Consider the following 21,176-nt stretch of genomic DNA (forward strand, 5'->3'; position numbering starts at 1 on the left):
CCGGCAGTTTTTTCTTCCTGTGCAGCTGGCAAAATCTAACTCAATTCCGTACCCTCTCTAAGCTTCAACTTCCTCCTCATCTATAAAACAGGAATAAGCATCTCTAACTCAGGATGCTATCGTAAGAGTTATGATTAATATGAGATCTAATGATTAAATTATCAAAGCAGGAGCTGGCACATGGCAGACATTCAACAGAAGCTGTGATGCTATATTTATTGCTACTATTAATGCTATTTGCTATTGTCAAACCCTTAAGCCATAGCAAGGCTTTTTCTTCTTTTACAAACGGGATATTTTAGAATAATGTTATAATACTTCAGCATAATTTGTAGGAGTTTAGCACTTGAGCTATGCAGGTCTTAAACTTTCCTTCTGAGACCATAGGTTGTTTTGTTTTGTTTTCTCCTGGGGAGAAATTTTTGAACCTGCAAGGGAAGAAGTTTTCACTTACAGCAAACAGAGTGGCAGTTCTTGGCGCAAGGGATTCTGGGAGCTGGCTGCTCATTTCCATATTCATGAATATTATAAACATGGTCTCCAACAAATGCCAATGCACACCTCAGTGATCTCATTTGTTTTTGAGCAGAGGGAGACTATGGCCCCAAATAATGTGCGTCCCAGTGTACAAGGAGAGTCACTTTAATTTTAAAAGAGGTGTGTTTGTAGGTCCAAGGAGGTGGATGGGGTAGAGGGGATGTGGAAGCAGACAGGACAAGAGTAAATTCCTTCTTGGTGGGACTCCTGAGTGTGTCTAGACTCTGACTGATGTCCAGCGTTAAGGAAGAAGGCAGAATGAGGATTGAGGACCGAGGGGATGGGTTCCTGCCTCCATCGGAGGAGTAAGGGGTGTGTGGACCGGGAGTGACTGAGATGTGCAATGCCAGCAAAAGGTTTTCCCTGACTGCACTGAATGACCCATAAGGGCTCTGATGGGTTCCCTGGCATCACCATCATAAACAGAGCTGGTGAGTGGGGAGATGGGCCTCCCCTGAAATGGGGCGGGCAGAGCGGGGAAGGAACCATCTGCTTCGGTTGTTTTCCTCCAGAGCATCACTGCCAACCTGAGTCCGTACTTCCGGTGCTTCCGGTTTGATACCATATGCTGTGAGTTGAATCGTATCCCCGTGTCCCCCCAAAAGACACGTCCACGTCCTAACCTCCAGTACCTGTGAATGTCACCTTACTTGGAAACAGGGTCTGTGCAGATGTAATCGAGTTAACACAAGGTTATACGGGATTGACATGAACTCTAATCCAGTGTGACTGATGTTTTTATAAAGAAGAAGAGGAGAGACACAGAGAGAAGACAACCAAGTGAAAACAGAGGCAGAGGTGGAAATTATGCAGCCACAAGCCAAGCAACATCTGGGGTGCCAGAGGCTGGAATAGGTAAAGAGGGATCCTCCCTGGAGGCTTTGGAGGGAGCATGGCCGGGCTGACACCTTCACTTCCGGATCCTGGCTTCCAGAACTCTGAGAGAGTAAATTTCTGTTCCTTTAAGCAGCCCTAGGAAACTAACACAATGTATTGCTATGGCAGAGAGGTGACGGAGTCAGCTTTCCAGCGTTCAAATCCTGGCTCCACTACTCATGATCTACTTCCAAGGGCCGTTGGGAGGATAAACGGACTTGACATCTGAAGGGCATTCAGACCAGAGCCTGGCCCCCGGAAGCACCGCCCAAGTGTCAGGCGTTGTTATCACCGGGTGAGCCCTTTGCTCAACACAGGTTGCCCAGATTAGAGCTTGTCACTGAAAAATAACCCATGCTGATGGTGGTGTTTCTACTTTGTAATTTAGCCAGATTCTCTTATTTTCATAGACTGTTGGAATCTCAGATACAGAAGAGAGCTTAATGGTCATGTACTGTAGTTTTCAGTCCCTTGGAGATGTTTCCTGCACCATTTCTCAACCGTTGACTTTCCTGTCACCAATGAACACCCACAGTGGTGGAGAATTTACTGCCCTGTAAGAAAACACATTCTATTTGACGACTGGCTGATTTTCACGTTGGAAAAATCTGTCTCCCTCTGTGTCACTTGCTCTTTGGAGGCACAAAGACCCTCATGTCAGAGTGAGTGTAAAATTTGAAGACAGCTACCAAGTAAGGCCTCTCTGTGTCTTTCCCAGTAGACATCCTTCGTTTTAACCCTCCTCATGTGACTTGGTTCCTCTGTGACACCTGGGGATATTGCCATCTCTTACCTGTGGTGGGGTCTGGATTTGACTTCAACATTCTGGACGTTTTTGGATCCATCCAATTTGCATCTCTGCCTGTAACACACTCAACTTTCTATAAAGTGGTAGTTCCAAATTTATCCAGTTTATGCAAGCAAATTACTCTCACTGCTTTCTTATTAATTTTTTCTATTACTTATTACAAGTATAAGTGATGGCAAATAACACAGAGATACTGAAGAAATAGATTTCAATATCAAATGCAGTAAAAAAAAAAAAGCAAAAATAGATTTGATATTTGGGGATTTACGTGATTCAGAGAAGCAATAAAACAATCCTTAGCTCAAAAAGCCATCGGGCAATTTCCATTCCTTTCCTCAAAAACAGGCTTTCTGAATAAAAGATCAGCAATATTTGTTGCTAATTTGCTGAGTCTGTTGGACTCCCAGGTTAAGGGGCACAGGTGTGAAGTCGATGGATGATTGATACCCGCTTCCTCTGGGGTCTTCCTCTGTTTCCCCTGTGATGATCAAGGGGCCACCCAGTGACAAACTGCCTCTCCTTTTTAAAATTTATTATTTTTTAATTTAATTTTTATTTTATATTGGGGTATAGTTGATGTACAATGTTGTGTTACTTTCAGGTGTACAGCACAGTGATTCAGTTATATTAAGTTATATTCTTTTTCAGATTCTTTTCCCTTAAAGGTTATTACAGAGTATTGAATAGAGTTCGCTGTGCTATACCGTTGGTGCTTGTTGGTTATCTACTTTATCTATAGTAGCATGTGTATGTTAATCCCAAACTCGTGATTTATCCCTCCCCCCACTTTTACACTTTGTTAACCACAAGTTTGGTTTGGAAGTCTGTGAGTCTGTTTCTGTTTTGTAAATAAGTTCATTTGTATCATCTTTCTAGATTCCACATATAAGTGATATCATACGATATTTGTCTTTTTCGGTCTGACTTACTTCACTCGGTATGATGATCTCTAGGTCCATCCATGTTGCTGCAAATGGCATTATTTCATTCTTTTTTATGGCTGAGTAATATTCCTGCTTCTCCGTTTTATCTGGGCTGTTCTACAGGTTCCTCTTGTGACTGGCATGGAGTCAGCCGAATGAGAGTCTCTGGTTTCAGGAAGTTTGGCTGTTTGCTGCATGTTAGGGAGGAGGCATATGATTCCAGGAGATCCCTTAGGCCTGATACTATAAGAACTATGTATTTGGTCTGTGTCCTGGTTCCTGACACAGAGCTCCTAAATCCCTTGGGATCTGTGGGTAACAGGAACCTCTTTTGTTCTAAGGAGGCTACTCTTGGCAGGTCCCTAGAGAGGGTAAGGATGGAGGCGGTCACCACGGTGAGAGGGTTGGAACATTTAGCCCCATCCCACCCCCAACCTCGGAGCAGGGGAGAGGGGCCAGAGACTGAGTGAATCACAATGGCCAATGATTTAATCAACCAGTGATTTACTGGAACCCCCATAAACATCCCTAATCGACAGGGTTTGGCGCACAGGTTGGTGAGCACATCAGGCTGCTTGGAGAGTGGTGCCCTCTAGGAAGGCATGGGAGCTCCGCACCCCCTCCCCCTGCCCTGCCCTATGCCTCTCTTCTCTCTGGCTGTTCCTGAGTTGTATCCTTCATAATAAACTGGTAAACGTAAGCAAAGTGACTTCCTGGGTTCTGTGATCTGTTCTGGCCAATTGTAGACCCTGATGAGGGCATGATGGGAACCCCCAGTCTATAGCGGGTCAGTCAGAGTACAGGAGGTCCCGGGCTTGTGGTGAGGTGAGAGTGTCTTGTGGGACCAATCCTTTAACCTGTGCAGTAGGACACTCACTCCAGGCGGGTGCTGTCAGACAGATGGAGAAGTGATGTTAGAAAAGACTCCATGTTTTTGGTGCCAGGAGGGAAAACCCTTTCATTTGGTGTCAGAAGTGTCATAAGTAAAAACTGTTTTCTTGGTATCAAGAGGTTAGTTGTGTCCAGATTGATCTGGGATTTTCCCAGCACTAACTGGAGGTGCCCGTTATCGGAAGATGCTGTCTGGTTCCAGTACAAGCGGTGGTCTGTGTGCTACATCGTGACACTAGATTGAATATAGGTTTAGATGAAGATGCTGTACAGATGGATTAGGCTGCGTAATCCAGACCTTCAAAAACTTCCCCCCATTGGGCTATTTGGGGATTGTCTGGTTAGGGTCAGCGTCCAGGACTCTACCCTGGGAGGCGAAGGCGGGCTTCTCCCAGAAGGGAGTGAATGTCCTCACTGCCAGTCATCCTGAGAAAAGGCTCATCCCAGGGAGCAGACAGCACACTTGACAGCAGAGGGGGGTGGGGAAGGGTGCTGCGTTCCACTCCTCATGCGGGCAAGTCACTAGGCCTCTTGATGTCTCAGCTTCCTCATCTGTAAAGTGGGAATAATAGTTGAGGACCTTAAAATAAGTATTAAATAAGTTAATATTACAAATATTTACAACGGTACCTGGCATAGAGCACATGGCATGAGGATGTGTGTTAAATAAACTGGGGGGAAGTATGTCCTCCTGTTTCTAGGCTGGGTGGTTTGGGGTCTGATTGCTATGTTATGGAGATGCCTAGAGAGGTCTGGAGGTGGGGTGAATTGTCATGAGTTACCTAGAAATGAGCCAGAAGTCGGGCAAGCTTCTATCCCTGCTGGGTCTACACCGGAGCTGATGTCTGAGAATCCCCGACGAAGTAATCCAGCCCGTTCAGAGGGGGGCTCTTCATCATTCAGCTAACTTCCTGCCTCCTGTCTGTGCACATCTCCCAGCAGCAAACCTACTGTCATCTGCCGCCTGGTCTCCTGCCTCGAACTAAATCTCGGTCATCTTTCCAAAGTGCATTTGTGGATGGGCTGGGTGGAGCTGCTCCCAAAAGGCTGAGGGCTGCGCTGGTGACTCTGTGGCCCCATCTGGGGGCCCTGCTGCAATCTCAACTCAAGAGCACGCTCAGGTGCAGACAACCTCACTGTAAAATGCAGGCACCTCAGCCCCGACGCAGTGGCCTGATCGCTCGGCCTTCTACAGCTCCTAATGCGGTGGCCCCAGTGGGTCCCAGTGGCCCGTCCCACATCCCCGCACCGTGCTGGAGGTCAGGTCTGCTCCACTGATGGGTAGAGAACAAACCACCTGACCAAATGAGATGGGGACCACATGGCATCTGCCATATTTCCAGATTTCCGAAAAACAGATCATTACATCACATAGATAACAGAGGTCTTTGAAATTCAAATATCCATATTACTAATCCAAGGACCCATTCTGAGAGTGCTTTTGATAATTCTGCAGTCTCCAAATGACAAGAACTAGTCTTGGGATTAAAATACACTTTTCTAAGAACAAAAATGATTTCAAATAAAAATTGGTTATTTGGATAAAAAATGCATCTTCTTGGTATTTATGTGTAAAGAGCATCTTCAGGTGTTTATTAGTCATGACACCACAGGGCAGGTGGACTGATCAGATGAAGAAACCAAGGCTCCACAAGTCTTTCCCATCACGCCAGCAGAACTTGGTCTCTGGCTATGTCTTGGTTCTGAATTCATTTCTTTAGAAGTTGGAGTCATCTCCAAATAAAACTTGTGTGTTGTTATTGCAACAAGAAGAGTGCCTGACATATACTAGGCACTCCATAAACATTTGTTGACTAAATGAATACCGTTTAAAAATATCCAAGAATGCCACATAGTTGGCTGTTTTGAAACAGTTTTGAAACAGTTGGCTGTTTTGAAACAATCAATTTGCTACAATGTAGAGCAGGATGCTTACCAGACACAATTACTGTTACACTTCACATTGTTTATTAAGCATTAAGTCACATGACAGAACAATTTAAAGACCATGGATATAATCTCAAGTCCCATAATTATAGATCGCCCCAGAAAATATTTCAATAAGCCTTTACCACCACTGACAACTTCAGGGGCACAGAAACTGATGAATTTTAATCAACAAAAGTCACAGCCAAATAATGAATAAAAGCTATACCCACTGGGGTTAACTTATAGCAAATATTTCTTCATTGATGAGAGGCTGAACAGATGTAATCACGAAGTTCTTTCTGGATAACTTTGGAGAAAGAAGCATGGGCCACATTCAGACTTGGTACCATGGAGCTGGGATGATACATCTTTTCCTCTCATTCCAGGATTCAGATCACTTCAACTTTTGATCTCTACAGGGAAAGAAAAGAACATGAATATATGGCTGTATTCAAAAAAATGTAAAACTCATTTCTGCCACTGAGATCAGCAAACGCTACAAATCAGGCTCTCTTCCCCCGGGAGAGTCTTTTACCAGAACAACACTGATTACATGCAATAAACATTTGGAAGACTTAGCACTGTACATAACACAAAATAAAACGAAAATTAAGTTAAATATTTTTAATTGTTTACTGAGCTCTTAATATGTGCTTATGTCTCTTTTAGGCACTGTATAATGTACTGCTAGAAGAGGACAGGCTGCTAAACGAGAGAACAGCTTAGACTGTGTCCAGAGGACGTGGAGAGAAAGCGTTTGTCACTGCATTCATCAAAGCTGTAGCAGTGGTTACTGCGACCATCTCCATCTCCATCAGACTCTTATTCATCTTTATTTCCCCCAAATTTTGCACAATTCCTGGCAGAATGGATGTTTACTGGCTAAATGATTGAATAGATTAGTTTGATCATGCTGTAATAAAGTAATATATATATATAATAGGTTATATATCACATTAAAAAAGTGATTTTTAAAGGATTCAACTAACTGGTTGATTGAGTCAGGCTACTGTGGGTAAACTTGGCCAAAATACTCATTATCATCTTTTTCGTTTTCTCCAAGCATGTACCTTTAACAATGAAGCAAATAACACCTAATTTTAAAATACTAAATAAAATAGTATAATTGCACACACACACACACAAAATGTAAAAATCAGAACTTTGTATATTCCTCATTTGAACACAGAGAAGGAGTATACCCTTTCTCCAACTGTACAATGGAAAAGAGTTTGAACTGGAAGAAATGAGTTTTTATTGCCAACCTGGCTTCGCTATGATACATTTTATTCATGTCAACTAGAATCTTGGTCCAGTTTCTACCTTTTGTCAAATAGAAATAGTTCCTTCTTTCTCTCAGAACTATGACCACTGGATTTGATATAACCTTACATAAGCACAAGTAAAACCAAGGTATTAAGATTTTCATCACTCTAATTAATCGGACCAAAACAACATACATGCATTGTGATTTACTATTGTATCCTACATTTTAAAAAAATTAAATCCTTTTGTTTTTAGCTTTGGAATTGATAGCAAGTATAGCGACTCCACAGTAATTGTGACTTCTACTGGAAACGTGCCTCTGTTTCTGATCATTTTTCTGAGCTACAGTCTCTTTCTGTGTTGTTTGGGGCATATGGGAATAAGATATGATGAGATACACAAACATAGGGCTTCAGAAATTTTCCTCTGGAGTGTTTGCCTGATGTGATTTTGTTTTGAATATATCTTATTCCCCTCCCCCCATACACACCCCCACCACACACACCCATGCTTATTGCGGAGGAGTGGAATAATCTCGAACTATGGGCCTCTCCCCAACACCTTTCAGAGATGCTCAAGCTGTAACTGTGGCATTGCTCTGGGAAGGGTGGCCCCTCAGCTTACAAGCATCTGGCCTTTAGGAAAGGGCTTTGCCGAGCCAGGAGAAGGACCTGGTGTTTCAGGACATGTCCTGACAGAGGAGGTGGGTCTCTGGCCTCACAGGTCAGAAGCCTGGATGGACCTCTCACGTAAATGTAACAGTATTTAACTTTTGATTTTTTTGAGCACTGTAGTATCTCAGATATTCACAGTTAAAATTAAGGGCCCAGAAGATCAAGTTGCATGCAGTCAGTAGACTAATTCCATTGCACACTTAGGTTCTGCGTCCCCCCTGGGTGACGACAGATGGGCAGTGAGCAGAAAGAGAGAGAAAGAGAAGCAGAAGCTCCCACCACCTGCCTCCTCCAAGTGGGGTGAAAGGCAAAAAGACAGAAAGCAAGACGGTGGACAAACTCTAGTGGAATGATTCCTAAAATAGCTTAATGCTGAGGCTCTGAAGACTCTTATGGTTCAATAGACATCATTCCGACCTGTTGCCAGCACTGCGTTTGTGCAGATATTTTCCTTAGAAGTTGCCTGCCCGCTGTCTTCAGGGTTCCTGTAACTGATGCCCAGTATTCTAGACATTTCCTTTCTCTGAACCGTCATGAATTTAGTCTTTCCTGACAGCAAACCAGCAGTCATGTCAAATTCCTTTTTGAATGTTTTCATTCATTTTCAGTTATCTACCATTTGCCAGTTTAATGTATAAGCGTGTTGTGATCGTAAGTTGCCTCAGTGCAAACTGAAGAAAGCTGAGGGGAAATCATAGGCATATGTGATTGACGGTCTCAAATAAAAGAATACAAAGCAGAAATCTATCAAAGTTACTAAAGATTCACTACAGGCTATGTTCCCTCCACTTCTCCGGACCAGACAGGGCCTGGTTGTTGTTGTTGTTGTTTTTAATGGAGAGTATTTTATTTTATTTTATTTAGTTTTTGGCCGCACTGCACGGCGGCCCTGTTAGTTCCCCAACTAACAGGTATCGAACCCGTGCCCACTGAATTGGAAGTGTGGAGTCCTAACCGCTGGACCACCAGGGAAGTCCCAATAGGGCCTGGGTTTATCCCCCTCTTTATATGGTGGAGGAAATCTGGCCCCCGCAGCACGGCTTACCCGCCTTTTCCTCCTTCTGTGCTCCCAGCAGCTCGGTCGCCAGCCCTCGGATGTGCTCCCAGGCCAGCTGCACGTGGGCCGACTCCACCGTGCGTGAGCAGATGGCAAAACGCAGCACGAACTGGTCTCTCAGGTGACAGGGAACCAAGTGGATTTTCCTGGCACTGTTTATTCTTTCCAGAAGAGCTTCGTTCAGTTTGTTGGAGCCCTGCAGGGATTGAGAGAGAGGGGCGGTGCTCAGATCTGTGGGGACCCAAACACTCACCACCAAGTGAGGCCAGCGTTGGGTGACACAGCCCCAGATCAGTGAGGGAGCCACCTCACCACTGGCCTTTCATCTGCAATGGTAGAAAATTCAACTAAGTAATCATTACGTGGCCCTGAAAGACGGCAGACCTCCCACAAGACAACTTCTTCATGTTCTAGTGTGCTGTCAAAAGACGAGCCTTCCATGATCCAGGTTTTTAAAGAAAAAATGAAGATTCCTAGACATGTTATCTACAAATTGATGAGCTTAAAGAGAAGAACTGTTTAATGGCACCAGTGAAGAGAAACATTCAGAAGAATTCTCAACAATACAGTAAGTCCCCTGCATACTAACTTTCAAGGATGCAAACGTGCATGTCCAGTCACGTTAGTTCATGTGTCTCGCATACATCGTCAAGTGCATGCATCCTCTACAAGTGGTTGTGCTTCTGTGTACTTTACTGTACAGTACTGTACAGTGTACAGTAGTACAGTATCTTTATTTCAAGCCCAGGATGTCTGCAAGCAAGCCTAAGAGCAGTGGTATACAGCCAGTTGTGTTAGTTGGGTACCTAGGCTAACTTCGTCGGACTTACGATCAAATTGGACTTACGAATGTGCTCTCTGAACAGAACTTGTTCCTAGGTAGGGGACTTAACTGTACAGAAAATGAAGCGTAATAGTCAACTTCTTGCTAGGATCTGGGAAAACTGCCCATGAACTATGGACCAAGGGACCACTGGTGGACCCCCCTCTGGAAAGGAGCAGCCCAGCAGCCTTGGGCAGGGAGACTGGGGGCCCTCGCCTCACACTAACCGGACCAGAGGGGAGGCGCGTGTCACACAGACCTGGGAGCCGTCCCTCTCCTGCCTGGTCAGTCCCGTTGCTCCTGGTAGTTGCCCCCAGCCCTCTCGGTCTTCATTCTGTTTCCAGGCAGTGACTCCACCCCCACGCGCCTTCTAGTTGTTGCAGAAGGGCCTGGAAGTGGGGCCCAGGGTCCTGGGTCATGTGACCCGCAGTGGATTACAGCGTTCCTGTTCTTGCTCCGTCTCAAGGGCAGGGAGGATGGCGGGAAGGGGAGTGTCCTGGTCGGCCGGATGCCGGACACCGGCCTTGTGTCTGCACGGGGCCTCCCGGCCGCTGGCTGATGGCCTGCACGGGGCCTCCCGGCCGCTGGCTGATGGCCTGCACGGGGCCTCCCGGCCGCTGGCTGATGGCCTGCACGGGGCTCCAGCTGATGCCCCATGGACAGTGCATGGGCCAAAGGCCACTCAGAAACTGCTGACGTGCACCAGGTCCAGACAGAGCTGGACCTGCTCGAGGATGAGGATGAGAAGGAGGAAACGATGGTATGAAAGGATGGAATTTCACCAGGAAGGCGTCACAGAAGAGCAAACACCTGAAAATTACGTATGTAGGAAGTAAAAGCAAGTCGCTTAGGAAAACTTTGCTTGCCATTTTCAAATGGATTGGACAAGATATATTTTCTACGAGATAGAGGCAAAGAGCCAAACAGAGAAGTCCGTCTGAGATGTAACCACAGAAGCAACAGCAAAGACAGACTGAGCAGGTGCAGAGTGGGATCAGGGAGGCTGGCTGAGATGAGGGGGGAAGGAAATTGGTGCCATGGCAACAGCTTATCCGCTTCAGGTCGAATAAAGACCACGCACACGTTGAGCCATGGATGATGGAGAGGACTTGACATCCAGAATGGGCAGCCATGGGGCGAAGAATAAAATAACAAGATAGCAGATGTGGGGGGCAGAAAAGTGAGCCACGACGCCTGGATAACTTCCTCCCTGAGAAGAAACTGGATTCGTGGAATGGAAGTAACAAGCTTCACAAAAGATATGTTTTGCTTTCTGAAAAGCCCCTGGGCTTCCTGGGCGGGAGGGCACACCATGCTGCCCAGGAGAAGAGTGGGCAGGGCACACACAGGTGGCTTTGGTGCCCTCATAAATGAGCAGGAGAAAATAAAAGTCTTGACTTTGACAACATTACGCTCAGTGAAAGAAACCAGTCACAAAAGGCAGCATATTGACGATCCCATGGCTATGACTGTCCAGAGCAGACAGATCCACAGGGACAGAAAACGGGTCCGTGGCCCGAAGGATGTGGGCTGGGGTGACTGCTGATGGGTGTGGGCTCTCTTTGGGGAAAAATGAAGATGTTCTGAAGTTAGATTGTTGTGAAGGCTGTGCAACCCCGTGGATAGGCTGAAAAAGATTGAAATGTATACTTTATAGGGACAAAGTGTATGGCACGTGGATTATATCTCAGTAAAACAGCTAAAAATTAAAGAATTTAAATCCTACAAGAACACTGGCAGTAGAAGCAAAAACAACTGATTGATGGCGAGAAAGTCAAAGCACACTTGCCACCAACGCCAGCGCGGACTGAACTGCCCCATCCGGTCACCCCGGGACCTTGCAGCCAGGTGCCCGGTGCCGGCCTCTGCACACCTGTGCTCAGGTGTCTCTGAGTGACGCACTGCAGGGACCTCACGTCTCCCTGCCAGCTCTTGTGTCAGGACTCTGCTCTCTCTCTCCTGCTTCCAGGCTTTCCCATGGCTGGTTCCTGCCAGCCTTCAAAGCCCCAAGAATCACTGAGGGGAAGGGAAGGGGGAGCCAAGGGCCATGTCTGGATGGGCAGCACCTTGCCAAGGCGACTGAGCCCATGGCCCCTTCTCCTGCTGCCCTTTGTGGACTCGGACAAGAAGGCCTGTGGGTGGCGTCAACTCTGCAAACAGAAAGCTAGCCGGAGAGCAGGCAGGGCGCTAGGCCCCAACCCGGCTTCCCTCACACAGGGCAGGTTACTAAGGGGCCTGTGCGTGCAGCTCCTCTTGGGGTCTTTGGAGCAATGTGGTCATGATTCCCAGCAAAGGTGGCTGAGGCCCTCAGGCAGCGGAATAACCGAGCCCCAGGGACCAGCGCTCCTCCAGCTCCTGTGTGCGCACCAGCAGCCTGAGGGTCATGTAGGGGTCAGCGGGTCCCAGGTGGGCCCAAGACTGGCTTCTCACAGGCTCCCAGGTGATGCCCATGCTTGTCTGGGGACCATGCTCAGACCATTGAGCCCGTAGGTGGGTCAGTCCTTGGAGGGTTCCAGTGGCAGGGATGGATGGATAGAGAAGGTGGCAAGCATCCTCGGGCCGGGTCTACACAGGCAAGAAGTCTGAGCACCAGTGAGAAGAGTAGGTGTCCAGGGAAGTCAAGGCAGGGAGGTGGGAATAGCAGGCTGGAAAATTCGGGGGGAATCCACGGTCTCTGGGGAGCTCAGGTGAGTTTTGGAGCATGGACATAATGAATGAGAGTTTCCTCTCTGTCATACTCAAAGAAAATGCAGACGACTAAGTCGACTTAGACGTACCTTTAGCCGGAAACAGACCAGCCCCAGAGTGACTTCTGCACAGATTTCAAAGCGGGGGTCCTGGTGCACCAAGGCCTCGAATTCGTGGGACAGCTGGACGTGCTGCAAAGGGAAGGGACATCTGTCTGAGTTTCTCATCACCACTTGGTTCAGAGCTTAGCCACCTAGAAAACCATATTAGACCGCATGTCTAATATAATTCATTGATAAGCTTTAGCCATTTTCTTCAGCACTGATGTCACCCACTCCCCAGCTGTCCCCGTGCAGGTTGAGAAACTGGCTACCAGGAGAAAAGGGCTGAAGTCTTCAGAAAAACACCCCTTGTCATCTTCTGCGCAGGGGACCATTTTCATCCCACCAAATAATCTTTTATAATTTTAGGATAAATGCTGTCAAGAGGGGTTTAAACATTCCAGAGGAGAAACAGTGGCCGACGTTGGCTGGGGCGCCGAGCACTTCACCATCCTGCTGTCGTGCTGACCCGCGACACAGGGAATGACACCACAGTCACGCCCATTCTGCAGACCAGGAGGCCGAAGCTGACGCTGATACCAGAGCTCCAGGTCTGCCGCTGTTTGTCACTCCACAGTATCTGCCACCGGAGGTGAGAACCTCACCCGTCCAGGGCTGCCTGCTCCCCCTGAACCCACCCCCTTACTAAACGTCTCGATGTTCACAGAAACCAAATGCTGATTCACACAGTATGTGATCTGAGAGCCAGCTCGCCCAGGTCTCGGCACACATGGAGCACGTCCTAAACCCCGGTATCCAGCACGGGGTCACTGGCACGGGCATCTGAGCAGAGATCGTGCTGCTCCAAGTGTTGGGACAGACACGCCGTTTGAATGAGTGGCCCCCGGGCCCGGGACGACCTAGAGGGCTCCAGAGACTGTGCTGGCAAGGGTCCCCTCGAGCTGGGTCCTGAGGAGCCTCCCATCTGCCGGGGTGTATGGGGCTCCGGTGCCTCTCAGGGAGGCTTGCAGGGCTTTTCAGGAAGCAGCGATGTGATCACACCCAGCTTCCCCTGAGCTTCCAGCTGGAATCATCGTGGCGAGATAAACCACCTGTGTTTTGCCTTCTCTCCCCAGAGCAGCTGCATCGTCATTACTTTTGAGCACAGGTCCTGCAGTGGGGGAGAACTCGTGAACTCATGCACACGCCCCTCCTAGTTCTCTTCCGCACGGAGAGCCTCCAGGCGCTTTATGGCCCCCAGAGCAGCCTCATAAGACAGATGGATGCTCGTGTGTGCGGCACCACAGGGGCCCCTGCCCGCTGCCACATGCCCTGTCACAGGGGAGGGGCCTGGGGCCGCCCCCCCCGCCCAAAGCTGCACTGTCGCCAGAATGAGACCCTGCAGGGTGTCCCGTCCCCGTGATGTCTGAGGACCTCTGTCCACCAAGGTGGGCCCACAGGTGAGGAAGGACGGCAGGATGGGAGTGCCCGGCTGGAAATCGGCAGGCCTTCTGCAGCCAGTTAAGGGAGCAGACCTCCTCTGGACTCAGTGTCCTCGATTGTTAAAAAACAAAAAAGCAGGGTATACACACTACTCTATATAAAATAAACCAGAAGGTCCTACTGTACAGCACAGGGAACTCTACTCAGTATCTTGTAATAACCTATAATGGAAGAGAATCTGAAAAAAGAATAGATATATGTGTATAACTGAATCACTTTGAGACTAACACAACATTGTAAACGAACTTTACTTCAATAAAATTTAAAAAAACAAAGCAGGGTCGTGGGGCTTAGAGTCGATCCATGGTTCTCACATTTTAGCGTACATCACAGCCACCTGTTTGCCTGTTAAATAGAGGTTGCTGAAACTCACTCCGAGAGACCAAGGCCGTGCATGTGCTTCTGGCCGGGGGTGTGTTTGAGAACTGCCGGGCTGGAGGTCATCCAGCCCACCCAGCCCAATCTCTCCCATTCTGGCAGTTTTCTGGAGAAAAACCTACAGCATCCTCATTACCGCCATTGTGGACTGGACCACACTGTGGGCCAGCGGTGGCTCCAGTGGCAGCTAAGAGTGTCTGTCACTTCGACAGTCTCCTGGAGTGATAACCTTCAGTCCCCGTGAAAGTGTCTAAAAGACCCAGAATCGTGCATTGAGCATCTTATAAATGCCCTACTCTCAACAGCCCAAAGTATCCCTTAGAGCGGTTTATGAAGACATCTTACTTCCTTTCTAAAGTCTAAGACCTCCCTAATGTCACCCGGATAAATAATGAAAACAAACTCACCTTGCGGATATAGGCCTGCAGTCCCTTGACTCCGTACATCCTAAAAACAAACCACATCTTCAAAGAGCGGAACCTCCGGCCCAGCGGCAGCTGCCAGTGCTGAAAGAAGACACAACACGGTACATCCGTGAGGGCTATGCTAAGGGCTGGTTTCCTTTTTGACTCATGGCCTTGTCTGTTTCTCTTGAAGGCCCTGGAGGCCACCCCCTCTGGCTGCCATGCCCCATCCTGGATGGCAAAGCTGACAGCAGTGGAGTAAGCGGTCCGGCAGCCGGAGGCTCTCTTTGCAAAGCTCCGTGATGCTCGTGCAGGGCACACGGGGGCCAGGCCGGTGCTAGGCTCGGGAGCCATCGTGAGCAGATGCGGGGAAGTATGGGCCTGCCCCACGGGGCTTACGACCCAGTGGGGGTTGGGAAGGGGGCTGTTCACTGGTTTCTCTGCCTACAGGAAAGAGGACGGGGGCAGCAAAAGCCCACACCCTCTGCAGCGCGCTCCCCGCGACGTCTCAGCACCATTCTCTAGAGCAACATGCATCCTCTTCCTGCCCCGCAGGCCGCCGTGGAATGACCTGCCAGACGCTGTCACCAGAAAACACATCCGTCAACATGCGGGACGTCTCGTGAGCCTTCCCTAGTTTTTCCTGAATTTGTCAGCTGCCCGGCTGTGACACTCTCCAATGGTTGTAAATGTACCAAAGCAAGCAAGAGAGGACACAGAGGGGAGAGAAGTGAGGGGACATTTGGGAAGATAAAATAGTGGCACTTCATTGCGATTTTACACATAGGCACGTCCTACTGGAACTTATAAAGGAGGTGCCGGGGGGAAATTTCCTCCATCGTTGTTTACCGGAGTAAAAAGGCACACAGTTTGAGTGTTCATTCCACTGTCACCCTAAAATGCTGTCACTACCTCTCTGGAGTGGGGTAGATTCCCCGGGGGGCAGAGGTGCCCTGTGTACCCAGCCTTTTCCCCTCACCCCCGACCAGACGTAAGTTCGGAGAGGAGGGGGCCCAGGCTTGTTTGCCATTTGATTCCCAGCCCATCTCCCGGCTCACCGCAGCTGCCAGAGCAGTGCATGGCTCCTGCCTGGGGAAGGAGGTTTGTCACCAGAGCAGCCAGTTAAGAGGCTGTCGTCTGAGCACTTCTTATGCCCTCTGACCCTTTGCTCTCCCACTGTCCTGGGGATGCCAGCTCCTGGCACACAGCCTGAGCACACAATGGAGGGACCGCCCCGCCTTACAGAGGAATCTTCCGAGGAGCACGGGCAGCGTCATTTCCTCCTAACCTGAGACCTGCCATCCGTGGGCTCAGCAGAGCTGCCCTCTGCCAGGCCCGATCGATAGTTAGGACCCAGTTAGAGGGTGTCCTCTTGTGGGACCCTGATCCTGAGAGGACCAGGAGGCTGCAGGAGCTACAGCCCATGACAGCACCCCGCACTGCATTCACATTTTGGATTAACACGGACCTGGACTCAGGGAGACAAATCTCCACTTACCCTGTAGTCAGTGATAAGCCCTGAAAAAGGAAACAGAAAGGAACCATTAGACACATTAGTTGGTTACATGTCCAAGTCTTTTCCATCATCTCCTGAACCAGACATAAAATCACCGAGGGCAGGGCTGGGTGTTCCTTGAGCCACTTCCCAAGGTAACAGATTCAAGGGCGGGGGGGATTCCAGAGAGCAGAGCATAAATGGAAGTGCCAAATTATGAATGGATTCCCATTCATTTCACTTTCTGCACTTACATAAGCATGAAAATCTGAGCTTTCTCCTTGTGCCCGGTGGTAAATTGGCATTCAGATCATATACAGCCTTCATCACGCATTCATTCATGCGTGGGAAGGTGAATTTGTGGTATAAAGAGCAATTAGAATGTAAAAAAGAATCAAACTTTTGATGGGTGTTCATCTCTGTATTCTCAGATCTTAGTCTGGGTTCTGGCGCTGAGCAAATACCCAGTGGGTATTCTTCGAGTCAGTTTCATTATCTGGGATTCAAATGGCTTCACAGGGGTTATGAACTAGTTTGCATTTTAGTCTCCCCTTGTGCCAAAAGCTGTAAAGCCAAGGATGGTATGGAGGAAAGAACGCTGGACAAAGAATTTCGTAGACAGAAGTTTCTACGTCATAATCTTGGACACAGAATCAGGTGGGGATTAGAAAGATGTGTTTTGGACACCTGATCCTCCAATGTCGTCCAGAGGAGGTTCGCTGTGGCTGGTGAGCATCCCCGGCTTCCCAGGTCAGATCAGCTATGGCATGGCCTAGCGGGCCCTCACCGAGGTCAGCTGGCATGAGCCGTCCACCTACCGCAATCCGCCACCCACTCTGGTAGACTGCATTGGGTCCACTGGGCACAGCGTTAGGGTTAGGGTTAGGGTTAGGGGTTAGGGTTAGGGGTTAAGTTTAGGGTTAGGGTTAGGGTTCTGGCTCACCTCTTTCCTATCTTCCAAATGTACAGTTTTTATAATGAAAGAATTCATCTGAAAAGTCTATATACCAGGTGTGGCCACTCTTTTCCTATCATCTGCATTGTGACAGAAATTTCTGTCATAGAAAAAAAAAATCCCACTTTTTTGGGTCACTCTTTGGCACACGTCCAATGAGACAACATATGTAAAAGTGCAAAGCAAACATTAGGGGTGTACGGGAGCCGTAATCACTCCCACTCTTGCCGCCCTAATGTTGCTGCCACAGTGCTGACCCGTCAGGGGAACAGCAGGGAGAGCCCCCCCAACTCCAGGGGTCTCAGGTTCTAGCAGGACACACATGACCAGTGAGCGTGATGGCTTCACGTGCAGTGAAGGAGTCGTGGGGAGATGTGGGTTAGGGGCAGACAGCAGGCAGAGGGCACCTGCTCACATCGAGAGGCCTGGGAGGACCCCTGAGTGGGAGACTTTGGTCCTGGATCCCAGTGATGAGAGGGAGGCGTCCCAGTGACCCACAGGAGGAACTGGGCTGCAGCCTGGGGAGTTGCAGGGTGTCGGGGGAGGGGCAGTCCATGTGGGCAGTCCTGAGTGGGCTTTTTAATAGTTAAATAATGAAGAGATCTCTTTATTGAATAGAAAGGATCTTTTAAAAAAACACTCTAAACATATTTCATTTCAAATTACAGCAGGCTTAGCAGGAAAGTGAGATCCATCCAGATAAAATATACCCTTATATCCAGTGGCCATAGAAGTTTAAAGTTGATTTTGGGTGATTTACTTGGTAAACACAAAATGGGTCATTGCTTTTGTTGATTCATAGATTTTTTAGGGAAAAAGTACAAGTAACTAAGATTGTTCATCTTTAACAGCCACAGCCAATATTTCAATCAGAAACTGCCTTTCTATAAAAGTGGAATAAAATTACACTTTTTAAAAATTCCTGGAGCAATGAACTTTACTGAGATGGCTTAAACTCATTCTAAGAATTCCTTGTTTTTTTTTTTTTTTTTTTTTGGCCATGCCATACGGCTTGCGGGATCCTAGTTCCCCGGTCATCAAGGATTGAATCCAGGTCCTGGTAGTGAAAGCGCTGGGTCCTAACCCCTGGACTGCCAGGGAAGTCCCGAGAATTCCTTCACTGTTTAAGAGTAGCATTTTGCTAACTGTCATGATGACTGTGGTTTTCATTATTCAAACATGAAATGCATTTTTAAATAGAAGAGCTTTGGCAGCTGGCTCCTAATTTCTCATGGCTTTATGCCAACGCCATTTTTAAAAACTAGACTTTATTTTTTTAGAGCAGTTTTAGGTTCTGAGCACAACTGAGCAGGGGGTGGGTGCTTGTATCCGATGCGCCCCATGGGACGGTGGGCAAGTTTAAGAAGGCAAAACCCAGGTCTGATCTTTCCGTGGAGACCGCGCGGGCTGGGGTCCGCATGGGAGGGAAGGGGCTGTGCCTTGACTTGTGTCACTACTGTTCAGCGCTCCTGCCACAGTCATCAAAAGTGCCTCATCTTCCATCCAGCCCAATTCCTGCTCAGTACGTGGAGGGTGGGGGTCACGTGATCTCCGGCGTCCCTCACATCACTAACATCCACTGTTGTCTAAGGAAACTCAACGAGACAGTGGCAGAAGTTCCCAAAGACTTGGCCTGTCCTTCCCTCCCCGGGGTCCCTGGACCCCATGGGGGCCGGCGTGGCACCTGCTGGTGGTCATGAGGGCTTCGGAGAATGAGAGAACCCTCTCCCACCCGGAGGCTGAGTCCTATAGGGACAGACAAGCATATAAATCACCGTCCCCAGCGCGTGGATTACAGTGAGTGGGCACAGAGGGACGGGGGTGTCTGTGCAGGTCGCCTCATGCATTTTATCTGATCAGGATCTCAAGTAATCCGTAAGGTTTGTTTTTTTTACTAGGAGACTTAATTTTTAGAGATCCGCATTTGTGTGTGGTTCCTGCCTCAGCCTTGCCCAGTTTTCTCTTCCCTCCCCAGGCCCCTGGCCCAGCTGTTTCTTCCCGTGGTGCTATTGGTCTAAGCGATGCAAACTCTCTTTAGGGCAGTCATCATTTCAAAGGCTCAGCGCAGGAGGTGCCCACGCCCGTGTTGAGGGCCGTGTGGCCCCTCCGGCCCTATGGGTGCCTCCCCCAACCCTGCCCCAAACAGTGAGAAGAGACAGGACCGCGTCTCCATCACCACCCCGCCTCAGGAAGCAGCTCTTCCTGGCTCTGCACCCGGCCCCCTAGGACCACTCTGTGGACATGACTCTTCACCTTGGCTCCTGGGCACCATGGACGCAACTCTGATGGGAACAGACTGGAGAAAACAAGGCCGGCGGCTTACCTGAGTCCTGGTGGCTGTGCTTTAGGTACACGGGGTCCAATTTAAAGGCTCCGGTCAGGTCAGTTCTCTTTTTCACCCTGTTTTAGAGAACAAACCAAGGGCTTAACGAGAAGGCGTCTCAGGTGGGCCTGCACGGCCCTCGCCTCCTGTTCCTTCTCCCGCCGGGTTCAGGCTCCCCTGCTCCCCGGTCCCCTCCCTGACACCCCACTCGGCACGCATGCCCCTCATCTGCACCCCCCCGTCCCCTGGCTCGGCTGTAGCACAGCATTAACCTCCAGAGCTCTGGGCCCCTGAGGTTGCGGGTACGTGGTATAATAAAAATAAGTCTTTTGTCTTTATTCCTGGTCCAACTAGAATTGCGCTGACCTGACACTGAGTCTCCATTTTCATTTAGTTAGGACTTCTGGAATGGCTTCCAAAAAATTGTACCCTTTTCTTCATAAAAATCTACACAGGTTTTGATATATTTATTCATAGTAACCTTACATCTTTTCTTGCTATTATAAAAGAATATTTCTTTTAAAAATTTTACACGTGCTACTTATCGTATATGCAAATAAATGCAACCTTAAAAGTGCTGTGTGTCTAGAAATCTTGCTGTGTTCTCTTACTAATACTTTCTCAGAAGATTCTGTTCTCATTGAAGACACTCACACCATCTGAGAATCATGAGTTTTGTGGCTTCCACTGTAATCCTTACTTTTACTTCTCTGTCATGTCTTACTGCACAGGTTAGGAAAGCACAACGCTGAATAGGGTGTGTATTAAGGGAATTGTAATTTTTTTTCCCGATGTTAAAGGCAGTTTTTCTAATATTTCACCACTAAGAATAGGTTTGCTGTAGTTTTTTGGATGATATTTTTTTATCAGATTTGGAAAGTTCTCTTCTGTTCCTCTTTTACTAAGAGCTTTTGTTTTGCTTGGGTTAGAATTTTATCTAATGCTTTTTCCGTATCTAATGAGATGATAACTTTTTTTTCTCCTTTACTGTTAAACATGGTCATGACATTTTAAAATCTTTTAATATTTTTAAACCACCCTGGGATGTCTGGAATGAACACATTTTAGTCACGATATACCATCTTTATTTTCCCCTTAAACATTATTGAATTTTATTTGCTAAAATTTACTTGGAATTTCCACATGTAATTTTGTGAGCTTGTCCTGTAGCTTTTCTTTCTCAGCTTCTCATCTGGTTTTGGCATCAAAGTGACACTGACCTCATGATATATGTCCCCCTTGCTGGTCTCTGAATTACATTTATAATTAGACCTATAGATGCCTTGACAGTTGGTAGAACTTGCTGTTAGAAGAATTTGGATGTTTCTGTTGTGTGAAATGTGACTATTGGCACATAGTCTTTAGAGCTATGAGACGTTTCAGGTTTTCTATTTATTCTTGAGTCAGTTTTGATGACATATTTTTTGTAGTTATTGAATATGTACATTTGTAGGCAATTCTGGAATGATGTAATTCATAGGGCTCTCTGACTACTTTTTTAAATGCCTACTGTGTCTGTGGTTTTGTCTTTCTTATATTTCCAGTACAGTTTACTGTGCCTTCTCCTCTATTTCTGGTCCTTCTTTCTGGAGATCATCTATTTTA

At 47.8% G+C, this 21,176-nt stretch overlaps 1 protein-coding gene across 1 annotated transcript in view; it reads right to left on the reverse strand.

The window, feature by feature from the left end:
• Nucleotides 1-6,028: 6,028 nt before the first annotated feature.
• Nucleotides 6,029-21,176, reverse strand: part of DDC (dopa decarboxylase) — an 81,678-nt gene continuing 66,530 nt past the window's right edge. The window contains exons 10-15 of the mRNA XM_061197542.1: nucleotides 19,572-19,648; nucleotides 16,297-16,316; nucleotides 14,802-14,900; nucleotides 12,562-12,663; nucleotides 8,950-9,157; nucleotides 6,029-6,377 (exon numbers count right to left, since the gene is read on the reverse strand). Of these exons, the coding sequence (XP_061053525.1) occupies nucleotides 6,364-6,377; nucleotides 8,950-9,157; nucleotides 12,562-12,663; nucleotides 14,802-14,900; nucleotides 16,297-16,316; nucleotides 19,572-19,648 (520 nt within the window). The 3' untranslated portion in view covers nucleotides 6,029-6,363. The remainder of the gene's footprint in view (nucleotides 6,378-8,949; nucleotides 9,158-12,561; nucleotides 12,664-14,801; nucleotides 14,901-16,296; nucleotides 16,317-19,571; nucleotides 19,649-21,176) is intronic.

Source organism: Eubalaena glacialis, chromosome 8 (assembly GCF_028564815.1).
Source record: "Eubalaena glacialis isolate mEubGla1 chromosome 8, mEubGla1.1.hap2.+ XY, whole genome shotgun sequence".
In the NCBI taxonomy this organism is placed as follows: domain Eukaryota; kingdom Metazoa; phylum Chordata; class Mammalia; order Artiodactyla; family Balaenidae; genus Eubalaena; species Eubalaena glacialis.